The following is a 27,865-nucleotide window of genomic DNA, read 5'->3' on the forward strand; positions in this document are numbered from 1 at the left end:
GCGTTAATGACAGCCTGTCCTGTCCAGGCTAGAACTAGAAAACAATCCAAAATTATCTCAAGATTTACAACGCAAAGTTATGATGTATTTGAAGTTAACAGAAGCTTCAGCTCTGCTCCTCATGTCCTCACTGTACCTTTCACCAATTTGAATATTGGCTGTAAACAGGAAAATCATCCAACAGCACATTGTTGGCTGTAGTGTCAGTTTTCTTTCGCAGTGGAAAATATACCCCTTCCTTCAAACAGACCCCAGAATTTCTTCTCCATTTGTTTTCAATTATTTTGGGATCCATTCTTTCTTTGCTATACCTTTTCCACAGTGAAGATGGGATTATGATATCACAAGGCAACTTCCTTTATGTTACTCATCAAGTCATTCTCTGTGGAAATGAGAAATTAACTCATTCAAATGAAATTTATTTTAAAGGCACATCCATTAGTTCTGCTGATTTTTCCTGCCGGGAATTCCATCTGGAAATGTACTTAAAAGACAACAGCAATTTTTTAGCAGTCGACTGAAACTCTATATGATTCAATGGAAAAGAAATAAAACTGCTCCGAAGAAAGTTTTGTCTGCTTTTTTGGCAATGACAACATATCTAATCAGCCAAGCTTTGACAAAACTATTCCCATCCAAAGGAGCCCTGTGAAGCTACCCCAAAGTTTCCTTTCGTTCTCACATACTCTCAAATACCAGCCTTCATGTCTGCCATTGATTAATACAGTACTTCATTCCAAAATGTAATTATCCCATTGACCTTTTGCCACTGTAGAAATGAGCAAGCCTATGGGTCTATGTTCTATAATCACATTTTTGTTCTAATTGTGTCCTTAATAGACACAGGCTTTATACATAGGCCTGGAACCCAGTCTAGATACTGCCCTTTATTAAATTTCAGAAAACTTCCAGTAAGAATGCCATTATGGCAAAGAAATGTTCTTATGACACAGTAAAGCCTGGATGAAGAAGCTGTAAAGAATTTTTTTACTGTGTAACCTTTGCCAAAAGTATACTCCAAGAATCCACATCTACACTGTTCCCTTCTCAAGTTCCACCTTCAAAGGTTATTCCCTGCTTTCTGAAAATAAGGGGAGAGATTTTAATGGGAGATGAAAAAAAAGAATATCTTCTGAAGTTGTAAGGAATGGGTGTACGCAGCCGACATACTTATGTACTTACACATCACCTACACTGTTTCAAAGCATTTTAAAACTATCAAGGCAAGAGGAAAACTCAAAGCAACCACGTTCTTTGCAGCTGTATTGCGATGACATAATTTAGCTCTAAAATACTTATCTGATTTAAGCTATTTATATTCCTAAGTAAACTTTTACTTCAAATTTCAATTTTTCTGATTGTCAAAGTGTGTTTTGTACAATTAGCATTTTTCTTATTGCCATTTTTAGACCTAAGCATGTATCAAGACTTGCAATCATCACTGAGGGTACAGTAAATATTATGTGCTAGTTACAGGCACAGATAAACAGTTCCTGTGCTCTGTACTCACCTGTAAACATTTTTGTAACAGCTTTACTCTGCTTGCGGGCAGAACACAGGAGAAGCAGCCAGGGAGGGAAGAACTCAAAGTGGCCAGCTAAAAGCTCTGCTATTGTTCCAGATAAACTTGTAGAAGTCTGTTCACCCTCGGAAACGTTACAGCCCTCATCAACTGAGTCTACAAGCAGGAAGAGGCTCTGCTGAGGGGGCTTCATTCCCAAGAGAGGAAGCAGAATGCACCTGTAAAGAACATGAAACAAAAAACATCAGTATTTTTAATGTATTTAACAATATATTGACTATCATACAGTCAGTCAAGTTGAAGCTATGACCAGCTTAAATTGCAGTTATTTTTTAATCACTCTAAGGGATTCTTTAAAATAATTACCACAGAAAATACTGAGGTAGGCTGAACTAACAGGAATAAAGATAGTTTGAAAAGTCAGTGATGTAATTCTTGCTAAAGCAATATTACTTTATAATTAACTTATAAATTATAATACTTTAAAACGAAGTAATGTTGTTCAAGGTTAGAAGACTTGGAAAAATGTTGCTTCACTAAGAAAGAAGCTACTTGGCCTAAAGTTTACGAACTTCATTATTGTACTCTCTGTGAGAACTGGTATTATTGCTTATCAGCAACCAACAGAGAACAATATTCGGTCATGAATCCAAAGTCTTATTCTACATAAGAGACGTAAAATATCAAAGAGCTGAAGTCTGAACGAATAACAGTTTTAAAAAGAACAGAATTTCTGCCACATTGTCATTAATGAAATGAAATTTCACTTAGTAGCAGACTGAGGTATTTTGTAGTGACTTTGATGCGTTAGTTTTTATTTATGCTGAAGTTGCCAAATACCTATTACTGGAAAAGGATTATCTGCATCCTTGGAATGCTAGCATCTATACCAACACAACTGACTCTGCAGCTAAAAATCTCAAATTTGCATGTACCGTTGCCATCATTGTTATTTGCACATGCCCAGAAGCCATGCACATTGTAAATACTTTTCATTTTACTCAAGATTGTTTCATTCTTTTTAACTTGTTTTATTGCAGAAATTTATCTTCAGAAGACTAGTCAACACATTATTATATATCAAGTATTCAAATTGCAGCGTAGGCAAATCTTGGCTATTAATGAACAAATGCAACACTTTGGAAATGATACGTAAGCCCTGTTCATAGAAAGATTTGCGATTTTCTGGTTTTCTGACAGAGAAAAACACAAAATGAAAATGAAGTGGTGCACCTTTCATATCTGACAGTAACAGAAGAAGTTAGCAAAGCAGACAGGTGATCTGTTACACTTGGAAATTTCCCCAAAGGTATAAAAGGAAGTATAAACTACTGTGTTCTGAAAGCATTTGGTATCAGAGAGAATTTAAATTCCTAACACTGCCCCCCGTGTTATTTTCAGATGCACAAGACTATTAAGAAATCTTTGGTGCTTCCACAGCTGGTTACTCCTTCAGAAGACACCTTAAGCAAGGCTAAAATCACTGTTCACTAAGCTGGGAAGTTAAGCAGCTACCAATTTACAGAACAGGAAATTAAAGTAGCCATAAGGTTAAAATTACTTTCCTAAGTGATGCCAATCCCACAATGAAAGGAGGCAGTTGGAAATGGACCATATTTTCCACTCCTTCCCCCACCACACCGCTGCCTCGGTCCCTCAGCTATTTACGTCAATGCATTTTCCCTGGAATATTTCTTTTTCTATCAAAACCAATTTTCTTTTCGCATCATTCTCTCTACAAAATTACTTTTTGAGTGTGAATATTAAGCCAAGATATGAAAAAATGGTAATGGCATCTTAAATAAAAAAACTCACTTAAATCCAAAATTCCTATAAAATATTTTAAGAACATCCAACAATGTTTTTTTGTCAGTATTTACCTGTTGGGAACACCACCAAGTAAAGCTAACTGTCATCTCTGGGAAAGAGTCCCAAATTATCCTGTTTAATTCCCGCAGTACGTAGCAGTTGGCTGCAGTAGGTCAAATCCAAAGGTGCACCCTGCCTCCAAACAGGGTTGAAAGCAGATGTCTAAGGAATAATGTAAGCATCAGGAAAGCACTAAACCACATTTTCCCAGAACTCAGGGACCGCAGCAAACAGTGCTTCCAGGGACTTTTTGACCAAAGATTCAGTGTTTGCATTTAACACCCCTTAACTGGCCACACTTCCACAGGCTTGCTTGAGCCTTCTATGAACTGATTTAAGCCTCCAGCATCCACAACATCCTGCAGCAAGGCCTTTTACAGCTTAGTTACACACCGCATGAAAACAACCACTTCCTTTTGTAGTTTAAAATCCAAAATATCCTTGTTTCATTTGACATCCTTTTGCTTCTGTGCTGGAATGGACAGTGACCAATTATAGAATCATAGAATGACCAGGTTGGAAAGGACCCACCGGATCATCAAGTACAACCATTCCTATCAAACACTAAACCTTGTCCCTCAGCACCTCATCCACCTGTGCCTTAAACACCTCCAGGGAAGGTGACTCAACCCCCTCCCTGGGCAGCCTCTGCCAGTGCCCAATGATCCTTTCCGTGAAAATTTTTTTCCTAATGTTCAGCCTAAACCTCCCCTGGCGGAGCTTGAGGCCATTCCCTCTTGTCTTGTCCCCTGTCACTTGGGAGAAGAGGCCAGCACCCTCCTCTCCACAACCTCGTTTCAGGTAGTTGTAGAGAGCAATGAGGTCTCCCCTCAGCCTCCTCTTCTCCAGGCTAAACACCCCCAGCTCTCTCAGCCGTTCCTCCACCTTCTCCCTGCCATTTGTAATCTAACTTAATCACAGCCTCCTCGAGCCATTTCTTTCCAAGCAGAGAAGTCCTATCACACTGATGGTGCTTTGTAAAAAGCTATTCCACAGACACTTTACTCCCCAAGCTCTGACTTTTTTTCCACAATACTTCTGCATCTGAATCTTAACATAACTTAAATTCCAATAGAAAACATATGCACATACACACATATATATAGATGCACATAAGAAATGAGGGACAATTAATATTGCTGTAAGCTGGGAGAAATCAAAGTGTGGCATTGACAAGACATTTATGAGGCTCTCTCTTAAAAGTGCCCTTAGAAACCATTTGATAGACTTCTGTTCATAGAATCACAGAATGCTTTGGGTTGTAAGGGACCTTAAAACCATGGGCAGAGACATTTTCCACTGGATCAGGCTGCTCAAAGCCACATCCAACCTGACCCTGAACATCTCCAGGGAGGGGCCATCCACAACTTCTCTGGGCAACCTGTGCCACTGCCTCACCACCCTCACAGTAAAGAATTTCTTCTTAATATCTAATGTAAATCTACCCTCTTTCAGCTTAAAACAGTTACACCTCATCCTGTTACTTCACTCCCTGATAAAGCACCCCTCCACAGTTTTCCTGCAGCCCCCCTTTAAGTGCTGGAGGGCTGCTCTAAGGTCTCCCCAGAGCCTTTTCTCCTCTTGGCTAAACAACCCCAACTCTCTCACCCTGTCCTCACCAGGGAGGTTTCCCACCCACCTCAATCATCTTTGTAGCCCTCCTCTGGACTATATCCCACAGCTCCATGTCCGACATCTACTTTTAATTTATTTACTCTCAATAGCACAAACATTGCAAGGTTAGTTAAATGGATACATTCACGTTAGTAAGCATAATATCTCAAAAAATGCAAAACGTGTAGCAAGAAGACTGCTGCAACAGTAAATATGAAGCATAGCTACCAAGACTCCAAAGCCCTTTTTGATCATCCCTGCCTTTAGTCATATACAACACTGAGTCAGCTCCACTGCATGAGAGAATTCATCCAGTATTACAGAAACAACATGCCCAAGTTTTATGAGTTCCAGGTTTAATACTTGTATTTTAAAAACCACAAAATAATAATAAAAAAAATATTCTAAACCTCCATGGCTCCTTTTCAGAAAGTATTCCTGGTGATGTCCCCTCAATAGTGCTTTGCGTTAGGAACATCTTGAAAGAAGAACAACATTTGCAATACGCTTCCTGCATAAAACCATTCCCCCTTGTCCTGTCATTGCACTCCACGATAAAGAGCCCCTCTCCAGCTTTCCTGTAGCCCCCTTTAAGTACTGGAAGGCTGCTATAAGGTCTCCCTGGAGACTGCTCTCCTCTAGGCTAAACAAGCCCAACTCTCTCAGCCTGTCCCCATTTAGGAGGGGCTTCAGCCCTCTGATCATCTTCATGGCCCTCCCCTGTGGACTCCCTCTAGCAGATGCGTGGTTCTTCCTAGACATTTGATATCTCTTGAGTTCAGAGTTGATGCCAAGTAACATCATAGTGAAACTTTTCAGATACACAAGTGCTGTGCTAACTTGCCACAAATCATGTCATGTTTACCTCCATAATGTGACTTATTAAATCCACTCCCCTACCATTTCTTGCTTGCATAGGAAAATTACATAAATCAACACAGAATTAACAAGGTATTAAAGTACTTCCGTAAATGGTGATTCATCTACAGATTGTCATAGCAGATTGCTTAATTTGCAGAGTCACTCTCAAAAGATTAGAAGTTGATTTTCTTTACCTTCTGAGAGGATAACAGCTTTATAACTTTTATGTTCAATACAGATGTAAAAATGGTTATGATTACGGAAAATTTCTGAAACAGAAATTGTGATTTAAAACAACAAAGTTAATTAGTCAGTAAAAATACAAAATCTCAAGAGAACACAGCATAACTAGGTATTTTAAAGAATGGAATTAATTTTAATGTTAATATAACTTAATGACTTATTTATGCAGAGGAAAGACGCTTTTACATGCTGTCTAGCAAACAAGGAGTCCACAGTATTATGAAACAGCCCACAGAATTCTTCAGGATTGCTACTGAGTTAACTGAACCCATGCAAACACGACTTTCCACATATGGAATATATACAGACTATGCTCAACTTCTGCTTATGATTATCCTTGAGATTTTTAGATTGGATCCACAAAGATACCAAGACACAACAGAACAAAGTAGAAAGACAGCAGCATTGTCCAAAGGCTGAAAAGAGTCCCAGTGGAATGCACACACTTGCTAAAAACCAGACACACACCAAGTAACAATTAACGAGTGGCTCTAGGAGCAAAAGAAATAATAAATCCTAGTTTCTTACAAATGTGTTCCTGACATTTGATTGTCTCTACTGTATAGGAAATTCATTTATGTCCCCACTTAAGCTGTCTGATGCCTGTGAGAGTGTGAACGTAGCTTACGTTACTGCGTTGCTAGCATTCACTACTGACAAACACACTTAAGCAAGCCAGAAGCAGCAATGAAAAAAAGACACATCCCCTCCCCACCCACTTGTTAGAGTCCAAGTGCTGCTACTTTTATCAAAATACAAAAGCTTAATGACAGAAATGACCAATTTGGAAATATGCTTAACTACTACTGCACCTCTTCTACTTCTTTTTTTCTACATCAATATGACAATTCTTGATTAAATTGTCTTTTGAGTCATTTCCTCGCCAAACGGTTATAGTTTAGCACTTGAATTTCTGCTACCAGCCACTGATGCCAAGAAGTATCCCAGGGGTCTGCACTGGGAATTTCAAAACCGTGCTTTTTTCAAAGACAGTTTGTAAAAAGGCAGACAGCATCCTTATCCCACACAGCCTTCTTCAATTTCTCTTCCTGCCTTTTCTTTTTTTTTTTTGCAAATGCTTCTACACCGAATTCCTTCAGGAAATTCACCAGCTACATGCCGTATTCCTAATCCCTGCATATTAAATTGCCCCCGACTTGTTCCTCAGTTATTGAGGGATTAATTTTTTTCCTCCTCATTTTGAACTGTCAGATACCTCCAAACCTTTTTATTCAGAAGAAATAACCTGTCAGCTACAGCTAGGGAGCCAGCTTCAGGATTCATCCTGAAAGTGGGCATGCAGCCTTGCAAAGGTGGAATGAGCAACTGATTTCACATTCACAGACCAAAGCAGTAACATTTTCACTAGCACTACAGAGCAAAACCTAGTGTCCTCTTCCAAGTTTTGCTGCTACTTTTGCTAAAGCCTGTAGCGAGCCTCCGGAAAAACGTAAATGCAAACAGAGTGATTTGGAGGTCCCAACAGCCATGGGGTACATACACTTTTCCACACCAGGAAAACGCTGTGGAATGGGTCAGGGATACACTTCTGCCCACACATGAATTGCCTGGGTTACCTAGCAAGAAAGGACCCATACTACCTCCAAGCATGCAAGCAGCATGTTTTAACTACAGCTAATTGATGCCCAGACTTCGCAGGCATTGTCCTCTACTCCCACTCTGCCTGTGTAATTTGCTGTTATGCACCGAGAGAACAGCACTATGCTGTGTGCTTGTTGTGGTTTGATGATGCACAACATTATCACTCTGACCGTTACTGGATCCAATGTTTGGATTTTGTTCTTTACTCTTGCATTTTTTCAGGCTGGAAAAAACAGCCTCTCATGAGCAGTACAGCAAGTTAAAAAACACCACTACAGAACAGTAAAAAAGTAAGGCAAACATTCCAAATGGACTTTTTAAAAGCAGTGTTATGTGCTTTTAGTGATGTTTACTGCTGCCCTTATGCTTCATTTGAGCTTATCTGTCTCCCACCCTCTGTTTTGGGGAGTTCTAAAATGTTAGGAAATCGGTATTCATTCTCCTGGTTCACCAGCACCTCCCTGCCGAGATCCATGCAGATCATCATCTTTAAGGACAACTTGCATTTAAAAAAGGAAAACAATACTCCTTGTCAGTGAGACAGTTCATATATGATATTTACAATCAAGCTAATATTAATAGCACTATTCTGAGTCACAAGAAACAGTAGCGCCAGTAGGCAATCACATAGAATAACAGAAGATATCTGCAAACTCCACGAGGGTTCCAATTCCTTTGAACTGAAGCAATTCCTTGAGGATCGTAAACATATGCTGAAAAAAATATATTCGTAATACCTTGGATGAATAGGTTTGGCAATCACTAATAACACAGTGGTGCTGATCAGCTGATACCAGCAATCAAGGTTACATCAAGTTTCACCTGAATTTATTATTCTGTGGCCAAAAATTTGTCAATTGAACCTCAGAAAACATTCACAGTACAGCAGAGAGACAACACAGTGGTGTCCTCTGTACGACATCCAAACGCCTTTTTGGGTTTCACAAGGAAACTGCTGATTTGATCCAACGAATTACTGAAGATTAAAGTAATTGAGGAATATGCTCACAGATATACTGCATGGATATCTTTTTATATATATTCACATATAAAGAGTTTAATAGTATCTAGTGTATAATGAACCAGACAATTCTTCAAATACTAGTCTCAATCTTGAAAAAAAACCAACAAGCATCTTCCTTCTTATGGCTGATACATCATAGCAGTTTACCATGTATTTTTTAAGACAATCATTTCCATTTCTGTTGTATCAGAAAACAGTAAATAAGCCAACTATGTTTACATAACGTTGTAGAATTTTTTTCCAGCAACATAAGAAATAGTGGGATTTTTGCCCAAAAATGACACACAGAGATCTAGCAAAAATTTTAACCTGATGCTGCCTCTGCCAGCTCTGAATCGCATATGGCAGGAGCTCCATCCTCCTTAGCCCACAGCTGAGGGACACACAAGGGAGGTTTTCTAGGGCAGCTAAATGCAGGAAATGCTGACAGCAAAAGGGGAGGAATTATGTTATACAAACAGTACAAAGGGGAGCCGAGGCCATTGCAAGATACTTAAGGACATGGGTACCTAAGGGCACTAGTCTATACACAATAGGGTTTTCACTACTTCCTCACAGAATAAACAAACCCTTTCAAGTGCATAGGAATAGAAAACAAAATGCAAAACTCTGTAGTTTTTTAATCATCTATACTTAAATTCTCACAACTGACAGCAAAGACCCCCACCTTGCTCCCCACTGCCTCATGAGCTTGCAGCCTCACGCTTATTTGTATATTACAATAATCCAGGGCTTGTCAGCAGAGTATAATCCATTAAGGTTTGTGTAATAGGACCTCAGTTTCTAATTTATATTTAAAAGAATGAAGCCAGTGAAGATAAAGCTATCTGTTAGAAGCTTCAAGGAAGACAGACCTATATCAATAGCTGATTTTTTCCATTTTCCAAGCTGCATATGGGGCACAGGTTACAATAAAAGAAAAGGTAAATTTCCCTTCTAATAAAACTGACAATTCCTGTTGCTCAGCTGATGAAATATTACCCTCTTTCCGAGACGACTTTCAGCAGCTGTATTCAGGCAAAGCAAAACCAGAGCATCTTTACAAATTACTTGCAGTACCGTTTGCAGATAAGCGAGTTTTACTTTGTCCTGTGGCAAAGCATTTATGCTTTATGGATGACTGACAGTAAACAATTTATTTACCTGCCTCGTAATGCATTCTGGCTAATGATTAAAAGGGAAATTATAACGGTGAAGTCAAATAGCTGTTTTCTGTATATTATCATCCCAATTATTGGCACTCTATGCATGTGTAATACAGGCCTTACTAATCACCCAGCTGCTCATACCGCTAACAACATCCTGAAAAACATACACACAGGACCCTCAACTAACAGGGGAAATACATGAGACTATAAGGGCTGTGAAGCACAGAACAATTCTACACTTAAATAAAACATATGGCTAAGTGTAGCAGAAGTACAGTGACCCAGCTGGATGTGTGCACACTGTGTACATACCAATGTAGTCAGTCAGGTACTTGTACCTTTGAGGTATCCGTTCTATAATTTTTCAACATGATAAAATGTACTGCAACTGATTATGACTTTCTGACAAAGTGCAGTACTGCAATTATTCACACTCATGCACTACAGTATAATATAGATTATTGTTTCTAGTAATTTATTTATTTACAGGCAGCAGAGAAAGACAAACTAGCTCTAGCAGTTCTACCCAACTGCTATTAGTCTTATGAAGAAAGATGCAGAAAGCAGAAAAGAAAAATCCCTACTGGGAAAGCTCTAGGTACAGCACATGGATATAAATCTAGGGTCTGGTCTTTTCAGAAGTGGTGAATTAGAAACAGCAGGCAAGTTTTGTGCAATTCAGTACCTGATTTTGCAGTGTCTTGGAGCAACTTGAGTTTTATCTGTAATTTAAAGCAAACTTCAGTCCCACAAGGAAAGCACGAACACCAGCCCTAGTGTATCAGGCCAGACAAGATTAGAGTTTATTGTAGAGCCAGCAACATCCATCGCACATCAACAGAGCATGCTGGATCCCTGTGTATTGATGAGTGACCCCCTTCTGTCTCATACAAACACAAGTGATTTTTGTCAATAAAACATTGCCCACAGATCTACAGGTGGATTTACTTGAAATCTCAGAAAATAGAAACCTTAAGAACAAATATTGTCGTGTAATAGTTGAACTGCCTGGAATGGTTTGCAAACAAATTGGCTATTATAAAGGGCAGACAACTGCAGCTGAAAACCATTCACACCTGCTACCATGAGCAGGTTGACTCTCTCTAGATATTTTTAAATAGAATATATTTGCCATATGTTCTAACAGATACAATATGTTCTAAACTGCTCAGAGTTTGACATACCTATCCAACTGCATCCCTACCAAAGAGAAAGAGGGTGATAGTACTGGAAGCAACGAAAACATTTCCCTGAACATGTACTATAAAACAGTAATTTATGCTACAGAAACTCTCCCAACTGATTTTTAGTGCTGGTGAGGTCATCTAGCCCGCTTTCCTGCCTACAGCTGGATCAACTCTACATCCGTCAGCACTAATACTAGTCTAGGCATTACTAAAGACTTCTGCTGATCAATACTCTCTCTTTCCAAGGAAGCTGTTCTAGTACTTCAATATTCTCGTAATTGGAAGTTTTCTCCTTTCCTGCATATCTAACCTTTACCTGTTTTCCTGCAATTTAAACCTTATACTTGTCCTATTACTTATGCCCTGTGTATAACGCAAAGGTCATAACAAGGAAGCCAGTATTATCCAAAATTTAAAGCCATTCCCATTTAATCAGTCAACCAGACCATTACGGAACACAGTGAAGAGAGACAAATGCAGGACAGAAATCCAACATGATGTGCTGTGCCAATATGAAAAAGAAATACTGATAATTACTTTCTGCATACAGGTAATCAATACTATTTGCATGCAGCCAAATACAGTTCTGACTTGCAAAGAGCCTGTTTGCACAAGTGACATGTAAGCATGCAAGGCTTCCTGGACTTAAAATTGACATTTATGGTTATCTCCTTACCCACAAGTCCTACTAGTCTGTTTCTTACAAAAAGAAATTAGACAAGACTTGCAAAAACCAAACTGTGTCATACCATGTCAGCCGTTTTTCAACTCTTTGTTACGTTCCTGCTGCTTGCAAATAGTTTGATTATTTGTCCTGGCATTTTTTATTTCAACTGACACAATTCCAATTCCTCAACTTTTTTGTCCCTTTTTAAATTAAGGCATTAAATATATATCCTTTTCTTTCAAGCCAGAATTATCAGCCATCCTGATAAAGATAACACATCCTTTGAAGACTTACCAGAAACTGCTCATAGGATGAAGAATTTAAAAACATCTCACACATTCTATGGTTGGTTTTTCTTTTGCCCAGGTTTTGTTTTTCTGTAATCTTACTTCTTTGTGGCTAGTTTAAGTTCTGTTAGCTAATGGCAAAATGACTGCTTTTAAGAAAGGGCAATATATACAAACACTGAACACTTCAGCTTTCCCAGCGCTATCAGTTTTTTCTCCCCGTGAATAGCAGACCCATACTTGGTAGATATTGTCTTCCTTCTGCCAAGCTATGTATGGAATTATTTCTTATTACGAAACAAAAAGCACCTTGCAGGAAACACGAACAATGCACCTTGAACTTTCAGTTTTACTCTTGTTTTCATATTGCTCTTTTTTACTTTCATCTTCAGTAACTACTTTTTTCTACAGTTTTCCTCCTACTGTAATCATTCATTAACACATGAATTATGAGGAGCTCAGTTTCACTAAACTAGATATTTAATGTATTGCTTTGAGACCTCAGTGTTCTTTCCAGCTAATTTCTTTCTTTCATTATACTTTTCTTCATATCTTACTCACAAATTATTTGAAGTGTCAGCCTAACACCACCATGCCTACTAAACCACATCCTTAAGTGCAATGTCTACACATTTTTTCAACACCTCCAGGGATGATCACTCCACTGCTTCCCTGGGCAGCCTGTTCCAATGCTTCAGCACTCTTTCAATAAAGGGTTTTTTTCCTAATATCCAATCTAAAACTCAGCTTTCCCAGCTGATGTTCAGCTCCTATTTGTTTAGTTATTAACATTTTTCAGCTACATAGACATTATTGTCCAAATTCTATGCCCTAGATAATTCCATTTGATATCTTAAAGAAGCTTAGCTTACTTCATTGTGCTGGTCTGGCAGAGTAAAAGACCTGTATATTAAGAAAGACATGGTTTAGAGAAGTGAGACCGTCTTAGTTACTGATAACTACTATAACTTGCCAGCACAGCTATACTTTTAGATACACAAGATGGTCTAATAGAGTAGTTGGTAAGTAGTTCTATTTACAGTCCATAAAAGGTAACACTTTCATCAACAATCCTTTAAGTAGGCATCATTGTAAAACTTGTAAAACTATTACCATGTGTAGTACTATGTAGTGTGCATTGTTAATTCACAGATTTTTCAGTGTTTTTAACTTCAGTTTATTAGAGAGCTACAAGTAAGCATACGATATACAAAGAAACTCCTAAACAAGCTACTGTTCTTTTTCTAAGCACACCAGTTACACAAGTTATCCTGACAGACTTTTTTTAGAGCATTTAAATCAATCTTGACTGTGCACCAATATTTCCAGTTCTGCTTGTTTACCTCATACCTTTTTTCCACTAGTATAAAGACAACTAAGGCATTTGATTAGTACTTCACTTATCTTCCTCTTTGTCCGCCCCATGACCCCATATGAATAACCTTATTTCTTCCCCTCCTCCACCCCTAGTTTTTGAACTGTTTTCTAAGTTGCTGTTATTTATATTTACCCCTGAGATTTGTCATGGACCAGGTGTTGTTTAAGAGCTCTCTTCTACTAGGGTAAAAAAAATGATTGCTTTTCTTTGTATTAAGCATCAATTAAAGTCTCATTTTCGTTTATATAATTCAATCTCTTTCTTAAAAAAAATAAAGAAAAAGGTAGAGAGTGTCAAAGAAAGTACACTTTACATCAAATGCATGACATGAAAGCCTCAAATCAGACTCACTCAAAACTATTATTAGTTGAAACGAAAGAATTGCCTATACTGCACCTTATTTTCAATACCTGTAAAGTCAGGATAGTAACTTACTTTGCAAATATTCATAAGTCTGTGGTTGAATGCAACATGTAGGAGTAGGGTACCACAATAAAAAAAAAAATCATATATGCAACAGAATGTATAAAATTCTAAAGTCAGTTTGAAATTATTTATGAAACCAAAGCTACGGCAAAGTAAAATACACTTTTCAGCTTCCCTTATTAACTACCTGGTCCCTTAGTCATATAAAAATTCTGTAACAAAAAAATACCATCTTCTACAAGCAGTGTTATCCGAACACATTAGTACACAACTGAATCAAAATTCTTATAGCATTGCAGGCATTTGAATTTGTGGGTATTAGTCTGCATTTTGGAGATAGACCAACTCCATTTCCTTCTTCTGTCTCAATTTATGCGCAGCATAAACACAACTGAAGAAACAGATATTGCTTTCCATGTATACAATCACATTTGTTGACATGAGAGAAATACCAGCCACAAAAAAGGAACAAAATAGCCCCAGATGAGACAGGGAGAAAACTGCAGGGAATACATTCCATTATGTGGCTTTTGTCAGGCTATGTTCTAGTTTACTGTCCAGCCAGCCCTATGTTCTATTATCCTGTGACTATGTAACAATAGGCAATTGCATAATGCACATGATACAGTCACCGTTATTACCGCAGATCAGTCTGACAATCTCCAAATTAATTAGATTTTTCCTATGCATTTAATTCCAAAAGGAAAACAACCCAACACGTTCCCGAATGGGAAGCACAAAGAAATAGTGCAGCACTGGCTATTTCAGCAGTAAGTGGTTTCTCCAGAGCACAGGGCTCTTGAATTACCTGGCTGGAGAATCAGGACAAACAATAATGTACATTTTGAAAGCTGGATCTTTCCCTAATCAAGGTGGTCTATTCCTGCCTTCCATTTCTTGCACATCACCACAAAGCACTCCACAATGCAACTGTTGAACTGATTGCAGGATTATACTGTCCAACCTCATTTTCAGAAAATCCTCTGCACAAATACCAGATGAAAAGCTGTTAAGATTTCATTACCTTACTAGTCAAGCACTTAAGACAGCTTTCCTCCTATGTCTGCATTACATATCTTTTTCCATCTTATTTTCTCAGGTAAAAGGGACTATCCTAACATTTAATTGCTCGGCCCTAGCTGAAGAGGCAGCAGATGGAGCAGCTTTCATGTGTCCCATTCAAAATTATTCTCCCATACTCCTCAAAGCAGAATCCACAGCACATGTTCCTTGTGTATTACACTTGGTCCATATTGGTTACCTTGTGGTTTCTTTTTTTCGTCCCCAGCTACAGTTCTTCTTGACTGTAAATCTCCCATTCTGTGTAACTAGCTTTAAAAAAACATTGTTAGGTTAGCACCATGCAAACCTGATTCTGTTACCTCACAGCAGTGATGCATTTAGCTTCGGAACCAATTCCATAGCTTTTTTGTTAGGCGACATCTATTTTTAGCCTTAACAATAGAACAAATGGCAACAACTACATCCTCTTCTTCCCTACCCCCCAAAATGTTTACTGTGGATGGCAATTTCATCATAATTTAAAATAGAAGCAGGTACTAGGAAAACCATATACCTGAAATCACAAAAAATTACCTTAACGTGCAGAATCTGCTGCAAATTTTCTGGGGTAAGAAATAATCTTTTTTTTTCTTCCATTTTTTTAAGAGAAAATAAGTAGAGCGAAGCTGAAGCAGAGGAAGTGGCTAAAATGCTAAAATCAAACTGATGCAATACAATTGTCAATGGAATATTTAAAAGTTTGGAAAGCTTACCAAAGTGTTTCTAGCCTCATCAAAACTCATGTGTGTTGCTACCACTGCCATCATGTACACCAGTGCAAAGCAAGACAATGCTACATTCTTCTTAAAACTCTGTGATGTTGACTACTTAAGTTTCCGTTTGCTAGAGAAGGCAAAGTTGATAGCCCTTTGCTAAGTTAGAGTAATTTAAAATCATATGGGGACAATTTCTCTTATCGTGAATCAGCTGCACTGCACTTATAAACAGAGCTTTTTTCCAAAGTTGAACTCTACTTCACAGAAGTATAGAAAAAGGGTAGACAGCTTAGTTATCGTATCATACCCACCATCACAGCAGGAGAATTAATTTAATTAACAAATCTTGGTTTAACTAACTGCTTCAAGATAGAAATCATACTGTAATCCTATTCTTAACAGTTCTTCCTCATGAGGTTCATTCACATCTGCCCATCTTCTATCAACAACTAAGACTTTTTGGTCCTTGCTTTGTGAGAAGGTATCTGCAAACATACAACACAGAACTTCGACTGCAGTCGTTTTGCCCCTTTCACTTAATCAGTTAGGTACATTTCCCCATTTGCCACCTTTTCTTGATCTCATTTTCAGTTCTTCTTTCATGCTATCTCATCACATTTTGATGTCATCTAGTGTAGCAGGAATCTCCCCACCTACACTCTTCACAGTACCTCCTCTGCACTGCCTTTGAATACCTATATACTCAATCCTTATTTCAGCATAATTAATTTCTTAAATTTTTGTTCATAAACCTTGCCTTTTTTCCTAGTTTTTTTTAAAAGCAGTAATTCTTCAACCATGAAGTGTTTCTATATTAACTATCCAAAACATACCTGCTCAAAGATACATGATTTCTCATTATTCTCCATGCGCTGTACATATCACATGAAAGAAACTGAAACCTCTTCAATGGGTTGCTTCACTAAGACTTTCAGGAGGCAACATTTCAATACTATCTTTTCCCAGTATATTAGACACACTAAGTCCTTTCTACTTCACAATCCGCCAAATCCTTTTCATTTTTTTCCTTAGAAAGGAAGAAAAGAAACTTAAACCCTTGCACAAGCTACGAACATGTGCACAGAAAACTGAAGGGAAGGGAAATAATTAACAAGTGAGAATTGCTATGAAGGTCCACCTAACTAAACAGCTTATAGGAAAACCTGTAAGGTTTAAGATTGAGCCACATAGATTAAAGGCAAAATGTTAATGCCTATAGAAATAGAAGACAAAAAGGTCTATGTAAGTTGTCATTATTAAAATGCCTTAGGGAAACTTTCTTATGGTAATCTAAACCGAAAAGGTTAAAACCTTAAGTGGTATTATGTTCAGTCTGTATGCAGTGGTTCCATACAATGAAAGAACATACAACTTGCTCTTGCAGAAACACTAACTGTTGCTATGTGACCCGTTAACTCCACAGATTTAAGGGAAAAGCCTAAAGAGAAACATGCCACAAAGTACTTAAGCTTCAGGCAATGCTCAACTTTCTAATAGTCTACAGAACACCAGAATGCAGGGCTTTCTATGAAACTTAGTGTCAGTTAGAAGTCTAAAGCATTAGCTACGTATTACATGTACATACTAGGAATCAGAAGCTCCCTCAGAGTCAGGACGCTCTCACAAGAGTGGGTTTATGAAATACCAATTTACCTTCTGCAACTTCCCTTTCACTAAGCTAGAAATACGCGTTAAGTTGGCAGATTTTTTAATGTCTTATGCATGCTCTTACAAAAATAGTTCCTCATCTCACTCACAAAATGGTATGATTTTCAGAGTCCTGCCTCTGCCATTTTTGAGTATAAAATAAGTTACCGAATAACTAAAATGCAGACAAACGTATTTACTAGAAGTCTCTATAATATATATGACAAAAATAAAAATAAACTAATAGACTCATACCACATAGATGTGAATGTCTATATAGAAACTATTCTTAATTACTTGAACTGCTCTAACTAGTAAGCTACATTGAAGATTGGTACCATTTTAACACACATCTAGCATTAATACACTGTAATTGCTCATATCACACAGGAGACAGTGTTAAGGTTCAGGACATACATATTTTGTACTGTTCCTTACTTCCTTCATATAGTCTGTCTTGTTCACAATTTTTCGTCATTAGATCTCAGAAGATCTTTTGATCTTGCAGAAATCTATGATTCTATGATTCTATATCGCCTTACATATAGCTGCTTCCTATAAAGAGTTGTAAAAGGCTTTGTGCTGTGAAGTCTGTCTGCTATTTTTAAAATTTTGTCTCTCCCTACACAATTACCAAGTGTAAGCCCCCCCCAGCATGATGATAAATCTACTAGGTAGATATAGACTATAAAAATGGTCCAGTCTTGCTGATTAAATCCACAGGAGTAAACTTTTTTATTTAAAGAAGTACCTCAGCCACTTGATGTTGATGGTAGATATTTTAAACACAAACTTTCTTCACCAGAAACGATATGCTAAAACCAAACTGTAAGTATTCCATTATGACTGAGCACATCAGTGCTAAAGAGAGTAACAAGCTCCTTATGCTCTGGCATGACTATGTTTGATAGTTTTAAGTTTTTTAAAAAACCAGAGACTTAAATCCTTTCATTAATTTAGCCTTTGATCACACAGAATTGAGAGCTTGTCATTCCAACACTCAAATTCTATGGAATCTCAAACCAAGACTAGAAACAGGCAGAAGACTACATGGGAGAAACCACTGAGAATCTCCTCTGCTAGAGTGCTGTTTCCACTTCCCACGCTTCGCCCTGCTGCAGTAGGTGCTGAGATGTTGAACAACCCATCAGGGCAACAAAGGAAGTCTACAAAGAGGTATCCAACACAAAATAACTTGCTTTTATAACTGAAATAAGCTTGCTTATAGCTGAAAATGGTTATGGCTTCTACTAAAAACAGAATTCAATTTTGTACCAGACCAAGCTCCTCTGCGCTAGGATCCATCTAGCTTCAGGATTCTAGTCAAATGTAAGTGAAAGATGTAGGAATGGACAAAATGGACAAAATTCTGGTAAAGTACATAAGTAGAATGTTGCATATTTACACATCTACAGTGTTGCTAAGAAAAATTCCCCTTGCATACATAAAACTATTTAGCTGAAGGATTTCTTAATGTCACATTCTTATGTCTGACCTCTGAGGAAAGACTACAAAGTTAGCATTATTTCATTTAAAGATGAGATGAAAGAGAATAAAGCAGTATTCAAATATGCAAGATGCTGTCCCAAGAAGGAAAGAAAGAATCTATTCTCCATGTCTCTGGAGAACAACGTAAGTAATAATAAGCTTAGACTGCAGCAAGAAAAACCCCCAGGTTAGACATATGGAAATTTTTTTCTGATAACAATTGTGAAGTGTAAGAGCAGATGAAGCTAGCACCTCTCAAAACAGCCTTGGTTTCTTCTGCCTGGGAAAGGGGATGGTGGACTTGATTTTCTGAGGTCCCTTTCCAACCTTCTCTCTCGAGGCTGAAATCAGTCAGTTGCACATTTGAACTTTACATGAGGTAAATGAATAAGCACACTGAATGTTTAACAACTTTCTTCTTTAAAGGGTTTTGTAAATTAATTCATTATGCATTCAGATTATTCTTCACATGAAATGGGATACACTTAGACCTTGGCTTTGTTTCTACCATTTATAGTTCTATGAAATTAGAGTCTGACAAGATCTATGTTCACACCCTCCACATAACCCTTGCAAAGCCACACCTACCAAGATTGTATAGGAGCTGTGGAAGCAGAGGGAAAGGCTGTGTAGGAGAAAATTATAGGAAAAGATGTAGATAACTTCCAGACAGTCTTTGAGACTCGGGAGAGATAAATCAAGACATTACTTTTTTTATACTGAATTACTAATGTCTTGCAGGATAAACTGATAGAAATCTCAGCAGCTTTTGAGTTTCCAGTAGCCCAATCTCAGGATATCTGTAACTGTCTCCAGTATGCTGCCTCTGAGCTTATCTTTAATTCCAATCCCTCCTAAGCTCATGGTAAAAACAGACTTTCACTAAATGCATTCCATTTAAAAAATATAAAAGGAAGAAAAAGTAGCCCAAATACCACATGCTACCATCTCATCTCCTCTAGAGTAAAATTAGCACTGCTTATTTTCACAGCAGTCACAGACCTTTGGGTGCTGCAAACAACAGCAGCATGTACTGTGTTTAATTCACTAGCAAGGAAAACTAAAAGTTTGCAGGGTAAAGTATCATAGGCTAACCCCATGAAAGTCAAGAAAGTTAATTTCTGGCCTCAGCCATTAAAGTGGATTTGAAACTTTGTTAGGTAAAGACAATGTGAAAGTAGACAGTTAAAAGAGGAAGCAAAACAAGAGAAAGAAAAGGACAGAACTGAAGAGGAGCTAGCCTTCAACTTATCAGATGTTCAAAAACATCTTAAGATTTTCCAATTAAGAATAAGCTACTCCAAAACAGTGAAAAGTTCACTAATTAATTGTTCAATAAAGCCTACATGATCCATGATAATTTTAATTACATTACTGGCTTCAAAGATTGTACAAGGAGTTCTAAAATGAACAGCTTCTTCACACTTCATCTGTAATCACGTACAACTCAATTTCTAAACCGGCTCCTTCATCTATGCTAAATAAATGGCAAGGAAAATGGCATTTCAATACTGCAGATTTAAAGTCCCTGGTCAACAGTCACAGAACATTTGCTGAGGAAACCTGTGTTTTACTACATTGTCAGCCAAACAATCCAGAACTTGAAATAAAACTTGTTTCCCCTTATTGTTCAGATAAGGGTAAAAGCTCTCTCAGTCACCTGCAATTTGCAACTTTCTGATGATATGCGTCTCTTGAGGGAAACGGAGAAGGAAAAAAAGAAAGGAAAAAAAAGAAAGAAATTAGTAGTATGGAAAGCCAAAACAGGTGAAGGGCTGAGGTGGGAGGGAATGCTTGCTAGCATTGGTTGATAATCCTATTTTTTTCACTCTGAATTCTGCTGCATATAAGATTTCCATCCCATTGCCAACCATGAAAGAGCAGCGGCTTGATCCTTTGGAGTTCTCCTCCAAACAGCTAAAGGTAACTTTACATAGATAAGAGATGTTGGCACAAGATTTGTTGTACTTTAATGCTGCCTAAACAATGACTCATAGGAGGCAGCTCAACATAACCCCCTGCTTCAAACTTGCAATCAACATAAAACCTTACATGAACTCTCGCACTTTTTACAATTCAGTCTGCAGACATTTCCATATTCTGGAGAACTATAAAACTACTTTACTTTTTATATCACCTAACATTATTGGTCATGCTCCATCACAATCAAATCTGTTGCAGCGGCAGAAACATAGGAACTATACCACAGATAACAGCTTCACAGAGCACTAGAGTGTGGAGAAACAGCAACATCCAACAACTCCTTATTGCCAGTTTTGGTGTGGATGCCTCTCGTCACCTACACAGCTCAGTTAACTCTCAGAGATTTCCCTTTTCAAATATTAGTAGCAGAGATCAGCAATTAGAAATAAATAAGCAGTGACTGTCTGAGAACGTGCAAAAGGAACCACAATGCTGAATTCAGCACAGAAAAAAATCTGGTAACCCTTCTGAAAAAAGGATACTTAAGTTCTGGAGCAGTTTCCACTATATCGTTTTTTGGTAAAGAAGATGTAACATCAGCTTGGGAAAACTTTTATGAAGTTCTTATACAACCACAAGTTTGTTCAGCAGCTTCTTTTCCCTCCACCCCCTTTTAAATTGTCCTTTTCTTGGGTCCCTACTGATCAGGGACTGCTACTTGCATGGGAACACAATTTCAGCAATGTAAATAAGTGAAAACCTGAATTAAAAGCTTCATTTTTCCCCCCAATAAAAACCTCTGACCAGACCATCTTCAAGTAACTGTACTAGAAAGAGTTTAGAATAAAGTTTTAGGACACTTTACAAGTAGGTGTCTTTTTACAGCCTAGTCTGTACAAGTTTCAGTATTAACCACGGTCTATATCAGAGTTCCTCTATGTCCTCATGGCCTTGGATAACTGATAGCTGCCTGCATTCCTACCAGTCACTGGAAGTATAAGCCTGCAGAGGCAAAACCAAAACTAATCCGCTATTCACAACCCTGGAGATAGTATTGTGAAATGCAGCTTATTACAATTTTGGTTTCTCTATATAGGGAAGAACAGCCCGATAGACCCTGTCAATTAAATTCTTTCAGTTTAACACTTCAGTTCTTCTTGCTTTTGGAGTCCGTAACACACTTTGCCATTTCCTTTATACTTCTGCTTCACTTTCACCTAAAAATTTCAATGGGAAGCTTCAGCATTCTCCCTTAAAGACCACTTTCTGCTCCAGTCCTGCATCCATGAGAAGTGCCTCGGAAGCACTTCTGTAAGCAGCAGTTCTTTCTCTCATCTCTCAGGTGCAGCAACAAATGTTTATTAAATACATTTTATAGATCAACCTTTCCAGCTCTTCCAAACTGCGAGATTTGTCCCGAAAGAAATTTTAGAGCATGTCAAGATTGTAAAATATATAAGAAATTAAGAGAAGACATGCAAACATAATAAAAGTCTTAACTCACTGGGTCATCACTTGCACGTATAACCACCAAGGTTGCTGAAAACCTACTTAAAATCCATTCTTCAGAAAAGGATCCAGTATTTTAATTAACAAACTTTATATTGTTTATAAACTGGCACATTACAATGCATTAGAAAGATTATTTCTTACTATTTCTAGGGCAATTAGCACAAAAATAGAACAGTGTAATCCCGTGTAGGACTTATGAAGAGAAGTCTTTCCATTTTAGGCCATGAATACATAGCTGGGTCTGGAGCAGCCGTGCAAAGCAGAGCAAAAATTTGACAGCATCTCCAAAGAAAGATCTTTCCCCTCTTCTACTGAATCAAGAAGATTAATGTAAGGTAAAATCAATGGAGCACTGAGATGAGAGTTTTATGCTTTTATAGTACCTCACACAAACCAAAAGACAATCAGCTGACTGTTAAGTCTTCCTAGAACTCATTTCACTTTACAGCTTTTCCTTAGCAGAAAGCATAAACACACAGACCAGAACATTTAAGTGCTCAGTGATGTCTTAGAAACCAAGAAAAACACTAACACATTTTTGTTAAACATTTCTTGCACACTTAATATATCAACAAAAGTTCACTTAACAAGTAATCAAGGTATTTGACGGTGGGAAGGGGGTTGCCAAGTCCCTCTTGTTTGTGGGCAGTGATTGTATCATGAAGGCAGCAGAACAAGCTCGCAGTACTCCTGTCAACAGCCATCTCCTGGTCCCCTGCCACAACGCTGAAAACTTATATTCCCAGTACAGCACCTTTTCTCCAACACCTCATCTCCCTTAAATCTGAAACATGAGAATAAAGACTCTCCGCCACAGCTGCTCTAGAATAGGAGATCAGGGTAGGTGGGCAGCAAGGGAATACACAAAGTGCTCAAAAAAAAAAAAATCTCCTTGACCAAAGCTGTTGTAGAACATAATTATTTTTAGTGTAAAAATAAGAGTTCACAGTCACTGCTGCAGAAATTAAAGAGAAAGACTAGTACCAGATGTTGTGCCATATTTTATTTTTCCAGTACAAAACCAAGAACCCTGCGTATTGACCTAAATACTCAAATAGCCCATCATTGAACCCTGTGTTCCTAAGCACCAGTCTGAGCTAAAAAGCTGAGTCTTCTACACTTCTACATTGCATTTTTGTCTAAAGCAATTTACCTAATTCCTGTTCCTTGGAGTAAGGCAATCATGTCTACGACAGAGGAAGGATTCCAGCTCTTAGAGAGAACTTGCCTGCACTAAATTAGTAAGATTTCGTTCCAATAGACTTTTAAATATAAACAGGCTCTCTTGCTCACCAGATTAATCCACTTCCGTGATTTTAAAAGACGGCCTAAAGCTAGATGGCCAGTCTGCTACTCCATTTATAGGCACTTAATTTCACCCAGTTTTTAGTCATCAGAAACTGAGAGGGCTTAATGCTCCTGACATTAGAACTTTAACAGCTGTTACAAGTTGCATCTTCACTTGGTAACAAATAAAAAAAAATCCAGAATTAGTCTTGGTTTATACAATTTGCTTTAAGATACTAGACTGAGAACAATGTAGACACGCATCCTGTTTATTCAGCAGGCAAGGACATAACAGCCGTCAGAACTGGAAGGCTCTTTTACACCACCATGACAATATGAGCAAGCACTGCAGTTCAACCTCAGGACATGTTTACCCAGTCTTAGTAGTCAGAAAAAAACCAAAACATTAAAGAGATGAATTTTTTTTTAATGCTGCAAACGTCACCCAATAAACCACTAGGTACCACAAAAAGTTACATCACCACACAATACTAAAGAACTTCCGTTTAACAACTTTTCCAGGGAAGTTTTATGCTGGCAACACAATCAGTTAAGGCCCTGTTGCTAGAGACAAGCCTTATCCTTTCTGAATTTTCCTTCCTTGTGACTTGAAGGAATAAAGACCAATAGAGATTTGCTTGTGAAGCCTGTGCTTGAGACAGCACATCGTTTCAAGCATTCTATGGATATCCACTCTCACCTACACCCAAGTATCCCTACAGAAACACTCTCAGTGACATTCTGAGGACATTTTGGTTTGTTAGGAAACATTGAGTAAAAACAAACAAAACAAAACAAATATTTTCATTCCGCTAAGACAGTTGACAAAACTTCTAAGAGGCAGGGTGAGCCCTCTTGATAAGTTTCTGACCCATTCAAGACTTTGCAGTACTTATTTTATAAGCAGTAATAAAGATTCATCATAGTCTGTGCATGTTGTGAGAAGTAACATAAGGAGTTAATTGACTTTTCCTACCACACATTTTTAGACAAACATAGAACTGATGCACTGGATCAGACCCAGAGATCCATTAGTCCAGTTTCCTCTTAGACAGAGCATGATATTGGAAGCTTTTGCAAGAGTGCTATAAGGTCTGCTTCAGATCTATGAAGGACAGCTCTCCTACCTTTATGGCACATGAAGGCCACCGATCTAGGCATCTTCCACTTTGAAGTCAACTACTCTAAAGTCTTCCCAAAACACCAGTTACAACTGTGCATATTATTATATAAATGTAAATAAATTCACTATTAATAATAAATTGTGTTCAAAAAGTAAATATTTATTTACGTCAGCTATAGGGACAAACTTGGATTTGCCCATGGCAGGTCTGCAAGTTGTGACAGAGGCAACAAGTCATGAATCAAACACGTTTTAAATCACCTTCATAGCAGACTCTTTGGAAGGAAGACCTAAACAGAACCCAGATTTTTTTTTCATTTGGGTTTCATTTTTGATAGCTTTGTTTTAAATTTGGTTTTACCTTTTAAATGCTTCAGCAGGGTTCCTCTCACATTCCCCGGCTTGCAAGAGACTTTGAATAGCAGGATCTCTTAGTTTGTCCTCATATCCCTGGATCAGTCCACTGTGGCAGATCTGTGTAACTAAACCTCTAATAAAGCCTCCGACACACAGTGTGTCAGAGTCTTGGGCCCTGCAGAAGTGGAAGGCTAGAGCCTGACGATGTAAGCCTCTTTGTACGTTTGCAGGTGAGCTTGGCCACAGTAACTCAGTACAGAGGGCTGTCTTCCCACTACCAGGCCCTCCTACCAACAACACACCCCAGGCAGCTCCTTTCCCAGAGACACCACCAGTATTATTCCCAGAATTCGCTACAAGAGATGGTTTGTTGGCAGCACTACTGCTGCAGTTAGCTTTCTCCTGGAGGCAGTGCTGAAGCTTGTGGAAAACCCACTCCCTACAGTAAAACTGCTTTCCCTGCAGCAAGCTGGTTTGAGCCATTTTACAAAGCTTCTTCTCTTGACTTTGTCATAAGCAGCAGTGCACCTTCAACATCTCAGAGCAGGAAGATGTGCGTTCATCTTGTACAGAAAAGTCTTCCGCATGGAACTTCACGGAGGTTATCAGTTAGTCTTTCTCGTAGAACTCCACAGCCTCTTCTCAGGAAGGGTGTCACTCCATTTGTACGCTTTACTATGATTAGCATAACACAATCACAGTTCAGCTGACATCGTGAAGCGGCGTCTGATACCAACACTCGAGAATACTTGTCATGTGGCTCAAAAGTTCATACAGCTCCATGGCTGCATCTGTAGTTTACGCAGTTGCGTGTGTTCCCAGTACACAGCGGAGACAATACATCTGGAAAAACTGAGGGAAAGCCAGTTTTTCAGTATATACTAAATGCCTTTCAGCTTTAGGCATTAATCTCTCTGAATATACATCCAGAAAAAGCTGTCAATACTAAAATGTTCCTTCTGGGACTTTTAGAGAGAAAGTGATTTTTCTTCAGAGTACTGTATACATACCACGAATGTGGATAAGTACCAGTGGATAAGTCAGTTTGGACAGCAAGCTCTGTAGACTTGGTACACCTGGATGAGCATCTGAGAAGCGCTTCAGATTGTTTCATAGGCGGTACAGATGACAAGGAAAAAAAAAAACGTGTTTACAGCTTCTTATTTCAATACATTTGTAAGTGTCTTCTTCAGGAACCTGGATTCTTACTGAACCTGTTCTCAGGTATCTTAATCGCAAGATGTCAGAAGAGACAACATCTTCCCCTAGAGCTCTGAAATAAAGAAGACAGCACTTTTAACCCTACATGCAAGTCACAAGTCAGGCAATTGCAAATACAGACAACAAAGAGTAAAGGCAAGGGCTTGTATTCTTTATTTTTGCTTACGCTATTAAACAAGATCAACCTAAAAGAGCTGTTTTAAAGAAATCTGTTCTTACAAGGCACGATTAGCCGTAACAAAGACAATAAACATATATGACAGTGGCCTGAAAGACACAGGAGCGACGAGTCCCGCATTTTCTCTCGTGGAGAACCGAAAACCCCCCTTCCCCTCGGCCACACTCCTCCTCGCGGGGCTCTGCCACCGAATCCCCCCCTCGCCCCGGTTCCCCCCCCGCCAGCTGCGGGGTTTTTGGGAAGTTTCTCCCAGCCGGGCCGGCGGCCGCCGCTCTCCGCTCGCTTCTTTGTTCGCAGCCGGGCGCCCGCAGCCCCCGGGGGTGCCGCTCCGAGCCCCGGCCCCACCGCCACCCCCGGCGACCCCCGTCTTTGGAAACAAACCTCCTTCATCCCGGGATGCGCTTTAAAAACACACACACACACACACACACACACACACACACACATCCCTTCAAGCTCCGCTTTCTTTCTCAGCCGAGGCGCAGGCACACGCCCGGCTCCGAAGTCACTTCGGAAGCCACCGTCGCCTCCCTTCGAGCCTCCCCCGCGCTACAAATCATGGGGAACCCTCCCCACCCCACTCCCAAATCAAGGGGAACCGTCACCAAACCGAGGAGAGCCCCTCCAAACCGAGGAGAGCCCCTCCAAACCGAGGAGAGCCCTCCCTCAACCATCGAAGCCCCCCATGATCGTGAGGAACCCTCCCCCAACCACCCAAGCCCCCCCAAATAATGGGCAGCCCACCCCAATTCATGGGGAGCCACCCCAATTCGTTGAAGCCCCCCCTCAAAATCATGGGGGCCCCCTCCGACTCACAAGGAACCCCCTCCAAATCATGGGGAACCCCTCCAAATCACAAGGGACCCCCCTTCCTCCTCCTCCTCCTCCTCCCAAGCCCCCATCGCGGAGCACACACGCCCTGTCCCCCTCTCCCCTCCCCCAGCTCCGGCTCCGCACAAAGATCCCGGGCACCGCACCCTCCAATCCCGGCACGGGGAGAAGGGGGAACCCCAAACCTTTCCTTCTTCTCCCCCCCCCCCCACTCCTCCCTCAGTACCGGTGCCGGCCCCCTGCCCACCCCAGGCGGCAGGTAGAGCCCAGCCTGCCCCATCCACCGCCGGGGAACGGCGGCCTCCCCACCCTACCCCACCCCACCCCGCTGCTCGCTCACCTCCCGCCGCCGCCGCCGCCTCCCCCGGCGCTCCAGCCCCGCGGCTGCGCCCCTCCTCTTCCTCCGGGCGCCGCCGTGCCAGCTCCGCGGCCGCCGCCAGCCCCTTTGGCACTTCTCCTCCGCGCCTCCTCCGCCCTCCCCTCCGCCGGCCACGCCCCCCGATGGCCACGCCCCCTCCGATGGCCACGCCCCCTCCGAGTGCTCCGGCCACGCCCCCCTCCTGACCACGCCCCCGCCCCCTTCCCTGGGTTTCGTGGTTCTGAGGCGGAGGGGGACGCGGGCGCTGAACACACACACCCCCCCCCCAACACACACATCCCCCCCCCCGACACACACCCCCCCCTTCCCAACC

The 27,865-nt window shown here is 39.8% G+C and overlaps 1 protein-coding gene across 1 annotated transcript in view; it reads right to left on the bottom strand.

Annotated features, from left to right (window-relative positions):
- ANKRD50 (ankyrin repeat domain containing 50) overlaps positions 1-26,216 on the bottom strand; it is a 42,165-nt gene extending 15,949 nt beyond the window's left edge. Inside the window, exons 1-2 of the mRNA XM_069855210.1 lie at positions 24,948-26,216; positions 1,511-1,740 (exon numbers count right to left, since the gene is read on the bottom strand). Coding sequence (XP_069711311.1) covers positions 1,511-1,740; positions 24,948-25,426 — 709 coding nt within the window. The 5' untranslated portion in view covers positions 25,427-26,216. The remainder of the gene's footprint in view (positions 1-1,510; positions 1,741-24,947) is intronic.
- Positions 26,217-27,865: the final 1,649 nt, after the last annotated feature.

The sequence above is a fragment of the Phaenicophaeus curvirostris genome, chromosome 4 (genome assembly GCF_032191515.1).
Source record: "Phaenicophaeus curvirostris isolate KB17595 chromosome 4, BPBGC_Pcur_1.0, whole genome shotgun sequence".
Classification (NCBI taxonomy): domain Eukaryota; kingdom Metazoa; phylum Chordata; class Aves; order Cuculiformes; family Cuculidae; genus Phaenicophaeus; species Phaenicophaeus curvirostris.